Source organism: Ahaetulla prasina, chromosome 16, assembly GCF_028640845.1.
Source record: "Ahaetulla prasina isolate Xishuangbanna chromosome 16, ASM2864084v1, whole genome shotgun sequence".
Classification (NCBI taxonomy): domain Eukaryota; kingdom Metazoa; phylum Chordata; class Lepidosauria; order Squamata; family Colubridae; genus Ahaetulla; species Ahaetulla prasina.
In genome coordinates this window covers 10132114-10147644 of record NC_080554.1, presented here as the reverse complement: position 1 = coordinate 10147644, position 15531 = coordinate 10132114, and the positions used below count along the sequence as shown (strand labels likewise).

Below are 15531 nucleotides of genomic sequence, written 5' to 3'. Positions count from 1 at the left end.
GTTTTTCAAGTTCTACTTTTTGCATCTTATTACTAGCCTCTGATATAATAATTCCCATATTAAGAGGTATTATGCATCTATCCATCATCCCTTATTTTTTTTACTTTTTAAGCCTCTATAATAGTAAACTTGACTTCTAACATTTGCTTATACATATTAACTATAATGGCTTCTATCCTATAGGAGTATGCATAATAACATTCCCAATTTTTAATTTCTAACTGTATTTTTTAGCTTTTGCTAAAGCAAATCCCATTCTAAGATGTATTCTATGTCTATCCATCATCTCTTGCCCGTTTTAGTATTTCAACTCTTATTGACTTTTTAATCAGTCTCCCTTGCTCCTCCCTTGGGATCTTGTATCTACATCACTCATATTTAATCTGTCTTCTCTGCCTCCACATCGGCCTCCTGCTGTCCCCCGTAGTCCTTCTTTTCTCTAGACTAGCCATGCCGTACCCAAATCCTGCAACCATTCTTAAGTCTCTATGACAAGATTTCTAATCTAGAAGGATGGGGGAAAAATAAATAAACCCCATAGTCTTTCCGGACTAGGGTCTGAAAAAGGTCTTCTGCAGTCACGACATAAGCCTAAGACTGAAAATCAGAATTGTCAGATATTAACATCTTTTCTATCCTGCTCTACGGAGTAGAGAGCTGGTCTCTGATAGAAACTAGAAGCATTTGAAATGTGGGTTTACAGACAGCTGTTACATATAAGCTGGGTTAACAAAATCACAAATGAGGAAGTAATAAGCCAGCTGCCTGGGAAAGCCAAGGGAAATCATCAAAGCCATTAAAAGGCACAAGTAAGAATATTTCAGACGTGGGATGTGACACCCGGAAAAATACAGCATCCTTCACTTAATCCTCCAAGGGAAAGTTTGAAGGCAAAAGAGATCCAAGCAGAAGAAAAACATTGTGGCTTCAAAACCTAAGGGACAAAACTCAGCAGCCCTTTTTTCATGCAGCTGTTGACAAAAATAGGATTGGCCAACATGATCGCCAACGTCCGATGACGGATACGGCACAAGAAGAAGAAGAAGAAGTAGGTCTTTCTGGAACTTACCATGCTGACCGGTTCATCGATGGTCTTCTGGATGGAGGCCTTCAGCCCTTCTTTGAGCATACAGGTGAATTTAAAATATTCATGCTTCTCGTTGATTTCAAAAAAGCCCAGCATCTTCCATTGCTGGCGGACTCGCCCGAGCATCCTTTGGATGGCCGACCAGGTCCGGTGAGGCCTTTGGTACGAGACATTGGACTGCATGGCCGAAGGTGAGCAGGTAAGCTACGTAGAGAGGCAAGGGGTTCAAGAGAGAGAGAGAGAGAGAGACAGAGAGAGAGAGAGACAGAGAGAGACAGAGAGAGGGAAAAAAACCCCACGTTTGCCTTTTAGTAGAGGCAACAGTGCAAGGGGAAGAAGAGTGGAGAAAAACAAGATTCCTAGAGATACCTTCAATTGCAGCGTTGAAGCCATGATGCTGGAGAGCCAAGGCGAAATCAACCAGAGATGAGATCGCTTGATGGTTCTTGTCTCCTTAGAAACAATGGAACCCAGTGGGAAAGCTCAGCAGATGTTTAACCGTCAGTCAATGATCCTGCTAGGATTCCATCCACAAAGACCCAGGGGAAGTTTACGGGTACCAACACAACAGACTGGTGTCCACCTGGGTAGATTTTAGGAGAAGCCCTCCTATTCTACCACCTCTTACGATACTAGACAACACAACACAACAGTATCAACGGTAGAGGCCTTCACGTTTCTGGGTTCTATCATATCTCAAGGCCTAAAATGGACAGCTAACATCAAAAATGTCATCGAAAAAGCTCAATGAAGAATGTTCTTTCTGCGCCAACTCAGGAAGCTCAAACTGCCCAAGGAGCTGCTGATCCAGTTCTACAGAGGAATGATTGAGTCTGTCATCTGCTCCTCTATAACTGTCTGGTTTGTTTCTGCAACCCAACAAGACAGACACAGACTTCAGAGGATAAATAGAACTATGGAAAAAACAGTGGCTACCAACCTGCCTTCCATTGAGGACCTGTATACTGCACGAGTCAAAAAGAGGGATGGGAAAATATTTACAGACCCCTCACATCCTGGACATAAACTGTTTCAACTCCTACTCTCAAAATGACACTACAGAGTACTGCACATCAGAACAACTAGACACAAGGACAGTTTTTTCCCAAAGGCCATCACTCTGCTAAACAAATAATTCCCTCAACAGTCAAACTATTCACTAAATCTGCACTATTAATCTTCTCATCGTTCCCATCACCAATCTCTTTCCACTTATGACTGCATGACTGTAACTTTGTTGCTGGTAATCCTTGTGATTTATATTGATATTGATTGTTCCTGATTGCTTATTGTGCCCTGTGATTATCATTAAGTGTTGTATCATTAAGTGTTAAATTTGTACCCTATGACCATCATTAAGTGTTGTAAATGTTGTACCTTGATGAACGTATCTTTTCTTTTATGTACTATCCTTCTCATCTGTTCATTTTTCCTATTACCTATTTCCTTAGCTTCTTATGATTACAACTTTGTTAACCAATATATGATGTACAATGACAACGAAGGCTGTATTATACTTGTTTGTACCTCATGATTTATGTTGATTGCTTTTATTTAGTATCCGATTATGATTTATGTTGACTGTTTTTATTTAGTATCCTATTATGATTTATGTTGATTGCTTATTTAGCATTCCCGTCACTATCAGTGAGTGTTGACTCTTATGATTTATGTTGATTGTATTTTATGTTCATGATTGATCACTTGTTGCTTAGTTGTACACTGACAGGTTCTGCACTGGAGATAAATTCCTTGTGTGTCCAATCGCACTTGGCCAATAAAGAGTTTATCATAAATTTAGAATAACAGAGTTGGAAGGGACCGTGGAGGTCTTCTAGTCCAACCCCCTGCTCAGGCAGGAAACCCTACACCACTTCAGACAAATGGTTGTCCAATCTCCTCTTAAAAACTTCCAGTGTTGAAGCATTCACAACTTCTGGAGGCAAGTTGTTCCACTGATTTATCGTAGCAATAAATAATTTATCGTAAATGATGATCATGATGTATCTATCACTTGTTGCTTGAATGTACACAGAGAGCTTCAAATTTCTTGTGTCTCTCATCACACCTGGCCAATAATGCTAAAAATAAAAATGGAGCTAACCTGTGAAAACTTTGTACTTCACGAGGGGACAGTGGCCCTTAGCCTTGATGGGCATTTGTGGTCGTCTATTAAATCCATTTAAACATGTGTAATATTCTAATATAGCCCATGCTTTGCCAGCAAACCTCTAATCTTGTTTTTTTTTAATAAACCTTCCAGATTTTTTTGCTTCAGTTGTTTACTTCCTGCTTTACTCTGGAGAGTCAGATTCTGTTTTCTTTAGCAGGGGCACCTATATACTGTTTCACGGTGCTTTTACAGCCCTCTCTAAGTGGCTTACAGAGGAGTGTCCGCCTCCACTCCAAACTTCGTATCTCTTTGTACTCCTTATATTCAGTTGTTAGATAGAATGGGATTGTATTTCAGTGTTAGATAGAATGGGATTGTATTTCAGTGTTAGATAGAATGGGATTGTATTTCTAATGTAAATAGCTATTGGATTCAAGTTAAGAAGAGAGGGGCCTTTAAGAGTGTCGGTCTGACATAATTAAGGTGGGAGGGGAGATTAATGTTTTGAATTCAACAGGAATGTTTTAGCACGAACTCTAACGCACATTGCATTCCTGATATGATTGACAACCAGAGACCTGCGGAAGAAGATTACCACAGGACCCCGGGAAGGAGCTGGCATTGGACCAGACCTGATGACCTCTTGGGAAAGAGGAGGGAGTAATAAGGGGGATATAGATTGTCAGCCATATTCTGTCTCAGATTCAACTTAAACCCTGCTGCTATCCAGATGTAATTAGTAAAAGTACTTTTCTTTATTTGCAAATGAAGTCAAGGTGTATTCTTTCCTAGTTATAATCAGAGGCAGCCTGACATTCAGCCTCTTGCCCACAACAATCTGGGTCCTCATTTTACTGACCTCGGAAGGATGGAAAGCTGAGTCGACCTTGAGGCTGTCAGGATTGAATTTCTGGCTGTAGGCAGTGAGTTAAGTTGCAATACTGCATTCTAACCACTGTGCACCATGGATGGATGGATGATGGATGGATGGAAGGAAGGAAGGAAGGAAGGAAGGAAGGGAGGGAGGGAGGGAGGGAGGGAGGGCAACAGGAGTAGCACTCAGTCTTATATACCAGCGGTCACCAACTGGTGGTTTGTGGACCACTGATAGTCCCTGAGAAAATTTTGGTGGTCCGCAGAAAAATTATTTGCATTTTTTATCTTGCATTATATCAAGAATCCTGAAACTCTACGGCCCCCTGGGACAGAAATGTGCAATGAACGCTTGTGTTGCTACAGAGAGTCTCCCCCCTCGGGGTCTTTTTGTGTGGGTCGGAGGGGGGACAGAAATTCCAACTTGGGGTCTGCTTCAGCCTCCTGGTGTGGGGCTTTGGGTGAAGGCTGATGGCAAAGAGCCAGAGGGCCTCGTTCCAGTGGGACTGCATCATGGCTTGGAACTGGCTGACCATCTCAGCCTGCTGAGCCTCCAGGCGCCTGTACCTGGCCTTGCACTCCTGCAAGTCTTCCCTCTGCTTGGAAAGCCTATGCTCCTAGTCCTCAGTGAGGTGCTTCTGCTGAGCCTCCTTCTCAGTCAGATCCAATTTGAACTGAACTGTTTTGCCAACTTTTTCTCATGGTGGCTGCTTAGCTCCAGCAACTACTTCCTGTTGGAGCCCTAAGGAGCCCAGGCGGGCAGGCGAGGAGTAGCGAGTAGAGGCTGGCAAGGCACCCCTCGATGTGACTGACAGCGAGTTGGCCACGCCCATCCAGTCACATGACCACCTTGCCACGCCCACCCAGCCATTCATTAGGAAGTTCATATTAGTGGTCCGCGGGATTTAAAATTATGAATTTAGTGGTCCTTGAGGTCCGAAAGGTTGGTGATCCCTGTTCTAATCCAACCCCCCTGCATAGGCAGGAAACTCTACACCACTTCACCACATAATTGCTTCACCCTACACCACACACATACTTCACACTACACCACGTAATTGCTACCAACCTGCCTTCCATTGAGGACCTGTATACTGCACAAATCAAGAAGAGGGCCGTGAAAATATTTACAGATCCCTCACATCCTGGACATAAATTGTTTCAACTCCTACCCTCAAAACGACGCTATAGAAAACAACTAGACACAAGAACAATTTTTTCCCGAAGGCCATCACTCTGCTAAACAAATAATTCCCTCAACATGGTCAAACTATTTACTAAATCTGCACTACTATTAAATCACCAATCTCTTTCCACTTATGACTGTATGACTATAGAGCACTGCACACCAGAACAACTAGACACAAGAACAGTTTTTCCCCGAAGGCCATCACTCTGCTAAACAAATAATTCCCTCAACACTGTCAGACTATTTACCAAATCTGCACTACTATTAATCGTTTCATAGTTCCCATCACCAATCTCTTTCCACTTATGACTGTATGACTATAACTTTGTTGCTGGTAATCCTTATGATTTATATTGATATATTGACCATCATTTGTGTTGTAAATGTTGTACCTTGATGAAGGTATCTTTTCTTTTATGTACACTGAGAGCATATGCACCAAGACAAATTCCTTGTGTGTCCAATCACACTTGGCCAATAAAAAATTCTATTCTATTCTATTTAGACAAATGGTTATCCAATATCTTCTTAAAAAACTCCCAGTGTTGGGAGCATTCACAACTTCTGGAGGCAAGTTGTTCCGCTGATTGTTCTGTCAGGAAATTTCTCCTTCATGTCTCACTTAACAACAGAAATTGTGGGCTCAACTTTGGTCGTACGTCAAGGACTACCTGTATAGGAGGAGGCCTGGAATAGCCCCACCCAAAGCCACACACAAACTCCACACAACGCTGGAAGTTTTAAAGAAGAGATTGAACAATCATTTGTCTGAAATGGTGTAGGGTTTCCTAACTAAGCAGGGGGTTGGACTAGAAGACCTCCAAGGTCCCTTCCAACTCTATTGTTCTATTCTTTCATTCTCCGACAAAGCCCCGAGAATCACAGGGAAACAGAACAGGCAGGTAAAACAAATCATTGCAAGAAAAACATTTTATTGTTAGACCTTTTTGCGTAACCAGGCCCAGAAGGGAGGAAACTTGAGTTTTGAATACTGAGGAATGTATCTGTATTGCAGAAAACGAGATCCAGAAAATTCGTATTTTTTTGGAGGGGGAAACATTGGAATGGGGGGGGGACCCATTTTGTGGCCCGGGAGCGCACGTCTGTATTTCAGTATCTTTATCGGAATTATTAATGCAAACGCACAAACATTAATCCTCCTCACTTTTTTGTTTTTTAAAGTGCAATGAAAGTGAAGATTGGAAACTTTGAATGACCCAGTTAAACGGTAGTTACAAATATGATCCATTCCTTTTTGGGCGGCGAACTAAAGAAATTAAGACAGCACTGCTAGACAGTTCTGGAAAAACGTAAAAATACCAACAGAAGAAGAAACAATCAAGAAAATTCTGGACTGTGTGGAGATGGATAACTTTTTTTTTTATTTGCATTTATATCCTGCCCTTCTCCGAAGACTCAGGGCAGCTTACACTATGTTAGCAACAGTCTTCATTCTATTTGTATATTATATACAAAGTCAGCTTATTGCCCCCAACAATCTGGGTCCTCATTTTACCTACCTTATAAAGGATGGAAGGCTGAGTCAACCTTGGGCCTGGTGGGACTAGAACTTGCAGTAATTGCAGGTAGCTGCTGTTAATAACAGACTGCATTAGCAGTCTGAGCCACAGAGGCCCCTTAACGAAAGAAATAAAGGAAAAGGAAGAGACAGAATATTATCAAATGTGGACCAAATGGTAGAATAGGAAAACTAAATAGAAATATAGGATGGAGAAGAGAAGAGAAAAATGTGTAAAATATTGTAAATAAATGAAACTAGATGTAAAGGGACGGTAAAGTCAAAGAGAGTAAAAAAGAAGGGGATAAAGGGAATGTATAAAGCAGAAAGTTTAAAGGAACGAAATTGTCATGTAAAAAGAAAACACAGGTTATGTGTTTATGTTACGTTATGTTTGTGTTGTGTCATTGTAATAAAATCAATAAAAACTTTTTTAAAAAAAGACAGCAGTGCTAGAACGAAGCACCGCACTTACCTTCCTCCAGTAAACAAAATTTTCTGAGCTGAGATTTAACGAGGACATCAGCAGAGGATGCTTATGTGAGTGAAAAAGAAAATTTTGAACAAGTCTTTTGAACTGGTTTTTTTTTTTTTACATCATTCTAGGACAGGGGTGTCAAACTCAAAGGCCCAGGGCCCGGATCTGGCCCATGGGGTGCACCCTGAAAAAAACAAAAGACCAGCCTGCGGTTCCTCTGCCAGCGAAAATGGAGCTTGGGAAGGCCGCGTGAGGCCCTACCGAGTGCCGTTTTCATTGGCGGAGGGTGGCAGGAGGCTGTCACCGCCGAAAACGGAGCTCGGGAGTCCGTTTTTGGCTGTCACCGCTGAAAACGGAGCTCAGGAGCCTGTTTTTGCTGTCACCGCTGAAAACGGAGCTCAGGAGCCTGTTTTTGCTGTCACCGCTGAAAACGGAGCTCGGGAGCCTGTTTTTACTGTTACCGCTGAAAACGGAGCTCAGGAGCCTGTTTTTGCTGTCACCGCTGAAAACGGAGCTCAGGAGCCTGTTTTTGCTGTCACCGCTGAAAACGGAGCTCGGGAGCCCGTTTTTGGCTGTCACCGCTGAAAACGGAGCTCGGGAGCCTGTTTTTGGCTGTCACCGCTGAAAACGGAGCTCGGGAGCCCGTTTTTGGCTGTCACCGCTGAAAACGGAGCTCGGGAGCCCGTTTTTGGCTGTCACCGCTGAAAACGGAGCTCAGGAGCCCGTTTTTGGCTGTCACCACTGAAAATGGAGGTCGGGAGTCCGTTTTTGGCTGTCACCACTGAAAAGGGAGCTCGGGAGCCCGTTTTTGGCTGTCACCGCTGAAAACAGAGCTCGGGAGCCCGTTTTTGCCTGTCACCGCTGAAAACGGAGCTCGGGAGCCCGTTTTCATGGGCAGAGTGCTCGGGCCACCACAGGCGCCTCCAACATGAATGATGTGGAGCTGGCCATGCCCCCCCCGCCCCTCCCCCTCAAGGTCAAACACAACCCTGATGCGGCCCTTAATGAAACTGAGTTTGACACCCCTGTTCTAGGAGAAAGGAGTGGACTTTATTTGTAATTGCCATTTAACTGGGTTATTCGAACTTTCCAATTAATACTCATTAACACCATCTCGACAGTCCCTTGACTTGAGACATAACTTTAAAAAAAACAAAAAAACAAATCTGACACAAGAATAGGTTTCTCTCTATGCTGGAAAACCGAAGGGCGATTCTGGAAAGATCTACTACTTCAGGGGCAAATTATAAGTTTGAGCGGGCGCTCGCACAAAGAAGACCAATGCAAAACAGAGACACCAAAAAAAACCCAAACAAAACACCACCACAAGATATTCAATAGAACTAGACAAACGGCAACAATTGTGGGAGAGGAACTATAAATTAACGATGTCCACTGCATATAAAGAAAATCAATATAAAACGTTTTATAGATGCCTCCTGAGAAACTGGCAAAAATGTTTAAAGGTAAATAAAATGCTGGAAATGTCATCAGTTACCAGGATCTTATTATCATATGTGGTGGACATGCTCAGAAGCTAAAAACTATTGGAATATAATAAAGGGTTGGTTAGAAGAAATGACCCAACAACACATTGATTTAAAACCGGAGCTGTTCCTATTGGGTTTCTTACCAGAGAAAATCAGTGAGGAAAATATTTATTTGATTATACACGAAAAATAACAGCAGCAAGAATTGTTTCTGCGCAAAATTGGAAAACAGAGAAAATACCCCTGGGAGGAGAAATTATTTTAAAAAAAATTTAGATTGTGCAGAAATGAATGGATTAACTTTAATGATCAAAGAAAGAGAGGATTCAGGATATTTTAAGATATGGGACAAATTTTATCATTGGTTAGGAAAAAGATATAGATAAGCGACGGGTAATTATGTAAAAAAAAAAAGGTATAATTAGAATACTGTGCTTGTGAAAAAATGGTAATGGATGAAATCGAAGCGAAGAAAGGTGGAGCTATGAAGATGTCACACGGGAGGAATGATTGATGTACTAAATGTTTGTTTCTCTATAAAATAAAAAAAATTAAAAAATAACCCACACGAGATGATGCAGGAGAAAAGCAGGATTAAAAAAACACACACACACAAACAACTGGAACTGGTAAACGTCAGTCCTAGTTGAGTTTCCAGGCTAAATTTGGACCCTTAAAAAGAGATTGGGTGGATCCCTCGCGCTGGGATTTCAGATTGGGTAACATATACGTGGGGATCTGTGCAGGTTGAATCTCTTTGGTTCACAGTTTGGAAACTCCGTCCACGCCTGGATGGGGTGGGGATGATGGGATCAGTGCTGGCTCCCCAAATATCTTGCTAATGGCTGCACGGTTCCCCAAAACTGAACCCTGGAGGGGATCTCCCATCTTCCTCTCCTCCCATTCTCTCTTCAAGCGGATTTTTTCCCCGATTTCTGATTCTTCCACATCACGATGGTTATAAAAGTTCCTAAGGAGACACACAGAAAGAAAGTAGAAATCTTCCACTCCCTGGCCAAGAAAAAGCAGAAAAATTAAAATACAGGTAAGCCCTCAACTTACAGCGAGTTCATTTAGTGACCGTTCGACATGGGAAAAAGTGATTTAGGATAATTTTTCGCACTTACGACTGTTGCAGGCTCCCCGCAATCAAAATTCAGATGCTTGGCGACGGACTCATATTTATGACGGTTGCAGATCCACTTTTGTGACCTTCTGGCAGGTCAAGCCAGATTCACCTAAGAACCGTGTTACTAACTTAACACCTTCAGGGATTCGTTTTGTGTTCTGTCCCCTCGCCTCAGTCCGAGCGAAGACTTAATTAGCCGGCACTATCAGCTCTGGCAGCAAACTAGCGAGTGTCTGCCAAGTGTCTCTGTTATCTCTCTTGATGAGTCAACCAGGAACAAACAGTACTTCAGCTCTAGTTAAGCAGTTGATTTGCTTGCCACGAAGTGGTATAGCAGCCCTTCCTGCTTTTATACTCTGTGGGGTGTGGCTCCATGACTCAGCACTTCCTAGGCCTGCCCCACCCCTGCTTCTGTTGTTCCCGCCTCTCCTGCCTACGAAACCTAGGGTCCAGCCAGGCCTGATTGCCATCAACTGGATCTGGAGGCGTGGCCTGGGGGGGGAAGAGTCAGGGGACGGAGGCCTCGTTATCTCCTTTACCTGGCCTGCCTCTGGCTCCTGGAGCTGAGCCAGGGAAGCCGGTGCTCCCGAGGTAAATCCTGATGGCCCTTCCCCCTCACTTTCCAAGTCACTTTCTGGCAGGGGGGCGCAGACACATTTGTGGCGAGAAAGGTCGTAAAACAGGGCAAAATTAACTGAACAAACGTCTCACTTGATGCTCTCTGAGCTTGCTTGGAGCTCAGAGAGCACCAAGGACCCTTCACTTCTACTCTGAGCTACAAATATTTTCCTTGAATGTCCCACTTAGCTACAGAAATGTTGTGCTCAAACTGTCATAAGTCGAAGACGATCTGTAAATAAAAATGCATCCAGGATTCATATATGATTTACTGGAAGGAAAGGGGTGTTTAATTAAAACTCAAAGCAGATAAACAGCTAACCAAGCAACAGGACAGTAAGGATCGAATAGACGGATGGATATAATTATACCATGCTTCCCCCAAAATAAGACCCTGTCTTATATTTTTTTGAACCCTGAAATAAGCGCTTGGCCTTATTGCCATGCGCTTATTTCAAAAGCTTGATTGGGCTTATTATCAGGGGATGTCTTATTTATTATTATGTCTAATTAATAAATTATGTCTATTTATTATTTTTATTATTGTGATTTAAACTGATGTGATTTAGGATTTAAGTCAGGGATGCCACAAATCTGTTTACAAATAAAGCAAAGAAGGAAACAAGATTACAAAGATTCCCCTCCAAAAATATTTTGGAGAAAACATGGTAGATAGTTAGATAGATAAGGTTAGATAAGGTAGACACCCTGATAGATAGATAGATAGATAGATAGACAGACACCCTGTTTCCCCCAAAATAAGGCATTCCCTGATAATAAGCCCAATCGGGTTTTTGAGTGCATGGCAATAAGGCCAAGCACTTATTTCAGGGTTCAAAAAAATATAAATATAAGAATATATTTATAAAAATATAAGACAGGGTCTTATTTTCGGGGAAACACGGTAGATTTAGACAGACAGACAGACAGACAGACAGACAGACAGACAGACAGACAGATATCTAGAGTTACCATGTTTCCCCGAAAATAAGAACTTGTCTCATAGTTTTTTGAACCCTGAAATTAGCACTTGGCCTTATGCGCTCAAAAATCCGATTGGGCTTATTATCAGGGGTGGTCTTATTTTGGGGAAAACAGGGTAGATAGATAAGATAGATAGATGATAGATAGATAGATAGATTGATAGATTAGATAGACAGATAAAGATAGATGATAAATTAAATAGATAGATAGATGATAGATAGGGGTTTCTTATCTTTTAGCAAACTGGAATTAAACTCACCAATAAATAGCAGCAACAGCAATCCAGCCACCACAGGAATGATCACTGAATATTCTCGGGGTAGGAAGTACTTGTGAATGAGGTGGTCGCTCTCGATGAAGGGCTGAGGAGGAATAGATTAACAGAGTTGGAAGGGACCTTATAGGTCATCTAGTCCAACCCCCCGCTCAAGCAGGAGACCCTAACACAATTTCTGTCCAATCTTTTCTTGAAAGTCTCAAACGAACAGAAAATGTGTAAGAGGAGAACCTTTCTTTCTTTTTTTTAAACAAGTTTTTATTGATTTTTTAAATTTCCCCCCTAGACACATACATAGTTTATGAATAGAGTATTGGCCATATCGTATCTTATACAATTTAACATTTTTTTTTATTGAAAAAGTTTTACAAAACTTCCCCCTTTCCCCTCCCCTCCTTCACAAACCCCCCTCCCCCCCCGACTTCCCGGAACAAACACAAGGTATAGTTAAAAATAAAACAAACATACGCTAAAAAATTTTCCCTCCTAACTAAATTGTACTCCTACAACTCTCATCAATTCCTAACCTCCCCCAACACAATCAAGAATAATACATCCTAATCATTCAAAGGCAGTCTGATAACTCTTAGTCTGATATCTGTTTTGAATATAGTCAGTCCATTTTTTCCCCATTCATTTAAATATCTTTCTTGCGTATTGTCTTTCAAAAAGGCTGAGATTTTTGCCATCTCAGCCAAATTGGCAATTTCAATATCCATTCTCCTATTGTAGGTACTTCTTTTTTCTTCCAATTCTGTCCTATCAGTAATCTTGCCGCTGTTATTAGATTTAAAATCAGTTTAGTCTCAATTACTGTACAGTCCGTGATCATTCCCAGCAGAAAAAAATTGCGGCAGGAACTTAATTTAACATTTTTAAATACATTTTGCTTAGTTACAAGTTTTGCCAGAATATTCTTTTTTCGTAATTTTTATCCATATCCTAATATTTCCGTACTCATTTCCATAAGTCACATCTTCTTTTGTCCTTAAGTTCTAATTTCTCCATTTTTATTAATATTCATTCTCTTTTATTCTTTTTTAACTGTTTCAATTTTTATCCTAATATATTCAAATATGTTCGGGGTTGTCTTTCTTCCATTTCATTTTTTCCCTTTTATAGCAATCCTTCTAGAGGAGAACCTTCCCAAGGGATCCCTGAAATATAGCAACTTGTCTTATTATGTATTAAATTTGTACATTGATAAGGAAAAGTGGTCTTAAGGCACTTTCTGTAGATAATAGGTTGGCAGAGGGGTGGCTACTGGAAAAAAAAAACAACCAACTTTGGGTGGATTTTCAAGTACTGATTATGACACCTAGTTGGGCGGTGCAAGAAAACAGCCAAGCTCAGAGAGCACCAAGGACCCCTCTCATAAGCTGCATTTTTAAGCTGTGTTTTTATTCCTAGATTTATATGGTTTTATTTATGTGGTGGTAACGCATCCAGAGTCACTTAAGTGAGATGGACAGGGTAGAAATTTAATAAATGAGTGTTAAATTAAATTATTGGGCATTCTTGTGCCTCAACATGTGAAAGGGAATTGGATCGTTCATTGCTGTTTAAGAGGACAGATTATCTATCTATCTATCTATCTATCTATCTATCTATCTATCTATCTATCTATCTATCTATCTATCTATCTACCTATCCATCCATCCATCCATCCATCCATCCATCCATCCATCCATCCATCCAAGAGGACAGATTATCTATCTATCTATCCATCCATCTGTCCATCCATCCAGTTATCCATCTATCCATAGATCTATCATGTAATCATGTATCATCTATCTATCCATTGTATATTCTCTCTCTCTCTCCATCATATCTCTTTCTCATCTATCCATCCATCCATCCATCCATCATGTAATCATGCATCAACTATCTACCCATCATATATTCTCTCTCTCTCTCTCTCTTTCTCATTATCCATCCACTCAACCTGTCTTTTTAATCTTGTCTAGCCAGCTGAATCTCTATCTCTATATCACACGACCAACTGGCACACGAGACAGTTATAAGCTAAGGAGAATAGGACAAGAAAATTCTGCTGATAACGTTACCCAGTCTGGTAAAGAAACGTTCAGAAACTAAATTGAAACAAGCTTGGAGAGCAAACCACTGCCAAAGCTAAAATCCGAGCTAGTAAGTAAGTAAGTAAGTAAGTAAGTAAGTAAGTAAGTAAGTAAGTAAGCCAGCCAGCCAGCCAGCCTGTCTATCTGTCTGTCTGTCCTATCTATCTATCTATCTATCTATCTATCTATCTATCTATCTATCTATCTATCTATCTATCTATCTATCTATCTATCTATCTATCATCTATCTATCTATCTATCTATCTATCTCTTATCAACACTCTCTCTCTCTCAACTGTGTGTCTGTCTGTATCTCTCTCTCTCTGTCCATCCATCCATCCATCCATCCAAGGGACAGATCACCATAGAGATAAATCAATTAATCAATTTGTTGTTAGGCGGGAAACAAATACAACTTGACGGCAAACACTCAACCAAATGCTGGAGAAAACTCAGAACCTACCAGGACGATTATCCAGACCGTGTAGTAGGCGAAGAGAACCAAGCTGAAGGTCACCAAGCCATACCCAACGAATTGGTCACTCACCGTGGCCTGAAAGCAAAACAAAAAAGCCCGGCTACTTTTCGCAAAGCAACATAAATAAAACGCAGGAAATGAAAATAAACATGCAATCCCCTTGCAAGGGTTTTTGCAACCTTCTTGCACTCCGAAGGCAACACAACTGGAGACAGTGTAGCCAAATGGAAACAGGCAACTCCATTATTTAAAATAATCATCATCATAAAAAACGAACCGCGCACTTTTTAACACACACACACACAAAAACTGTGTTAAAAACTCTCGCTTTCTCCTCCCTCCCAATTGTTGTGCAAAAGACAGCAACAAAAAAGGGGACCGACCTCCCCACCCCCCGCTTTGCAAGATCAAAGAAAACGACCCTTCCCACTTTTGCAAAAAGCGAGGCTCACCATTGCCAATTATGCCTGGCTTTTTTTTCCCTGCAACTTGGCTCTGCGAGCTGAGCCAGGATGACCTACTTCCGGCCACGCTGGCCAATCAGGAGCGGAGAGGGCGTGCGAGATTTTTCCCACGGACAGTAGAGTTCAGCTCTAGAGGGAAGTCCTAGAGGGGCAACATGGGACTTCCTGAAAGGTTGAGAAAAAAAATAAAATAAAAATCCCCGGGCAACCAAAGACTTATTCAATAGTGAAGACTGAAACGATCAGAAATGATTCCGGGCTCGCTTTAATTATTTTTTTAAAAATTTTAATTTTAAATTTTTTTTGCGGGAGGTGTGTGGGGGGAAGAGTTGTTCAAAGGAAGCCATGGGGGAAACGCAATGCAGTTTTCCCAACTGTCTGGATATGTAACAGTAACAGAGTTGGAAGGGACCCTGGAGATCATCTAGTCCAACCCCGTTCACGCAGACCTGTACTAGGGATTCGAACCTTTTCTGATTGACAAGCTCAGTGTCTTAGCCATTTGAGCTGAAGGTCACAATTTTTTGTGTGTGTGGTCTACCTTTTACAGGTAGTCCTCAACCTATGACCACAACGAAGCCCCTAATTTCCATTAAGTGAGACGTGTGTTAAGTGAGTTTCACCCCATTGTAGGACTTTTTCTTGCCCCAGCTTTTAAGCGAAGCATGACAGCTGTTAAGTAGCCTGGTTGTTAAGTGAACCTGGCTTCTCCTTGGCTTGTCAGGTCGCAAAAGTGGATCACCTGACCCACAAG

At 41.5% G+C, this 15531-nt stretch overlaps 2 protein-coding genes across 2 annotated transcripts in view; both read right to left on the bottom strand.

Annotated features, from left to right (window-relative positions):
* Positions 1-15531, bottom strand: part of PIP5KL1 (phosphatidylinositol-4-phosphate 5-kinase like 1) — a 57576-nt gene that overhangs the window by 16649 nt on the left and 25396 nt on the right. Inside the window, exon 2 of the mRNA XM_058159359.1 lies at positions 1070-5654. Within this exon, the coding sequence (XP_058015342.1) occupies positions 1070-1270 (201 nt within the window). The 5' untranslated portion in view covers positions 1271-5654. The remainder of the gene's footprint in view (positions 1-1069; positions 5655-15531) is intronic.
* DPM2 (dolichyl-phosphate mannosyltransferase subunit 2, regulatory) lies at positions 9016-14884 on the bottom strand. The gene is made up of 4 exons (XM_058159363.1): positions 14766-14884; positions 14299-14388; positions 11740-11842; positions 9016-9719 (listed from the first exon to the last, which is right to left on the bottom strand). The coding sequence occupies exons 1-4, from the start codon at positions 14766-14768 to the stop codon at positions 9661-9663; spliced, it is 255 nt and encodes an 84-aa protein (XP_058015346.1). The 5' UTR covers positions 14769-14884; the 3' UTR covers positions 9016-9660.

What these genes read in the sequence shown, in the direction of transcription:
- DPM2 (XM_058159363.1), bottom strand. An exon ending in CGGTCTGGATAATCGTCCTG is followed by an intron (nt 11,843 to 14,298) that starts GTAGGTTCTGAG and finishes ATTCCTCCTCAG; the next exon opens with CCCTTCATCGAGAGCGACCA. An exon ending in GCTGTTGCTGCTATTTATTG is followed by an intron (nt 9,720 to 11,739) that starts GTGAGTTTAATT and finishes GTGTCTCCTTAG; the next exon opens with GAACTTTTATAACCATCGTG.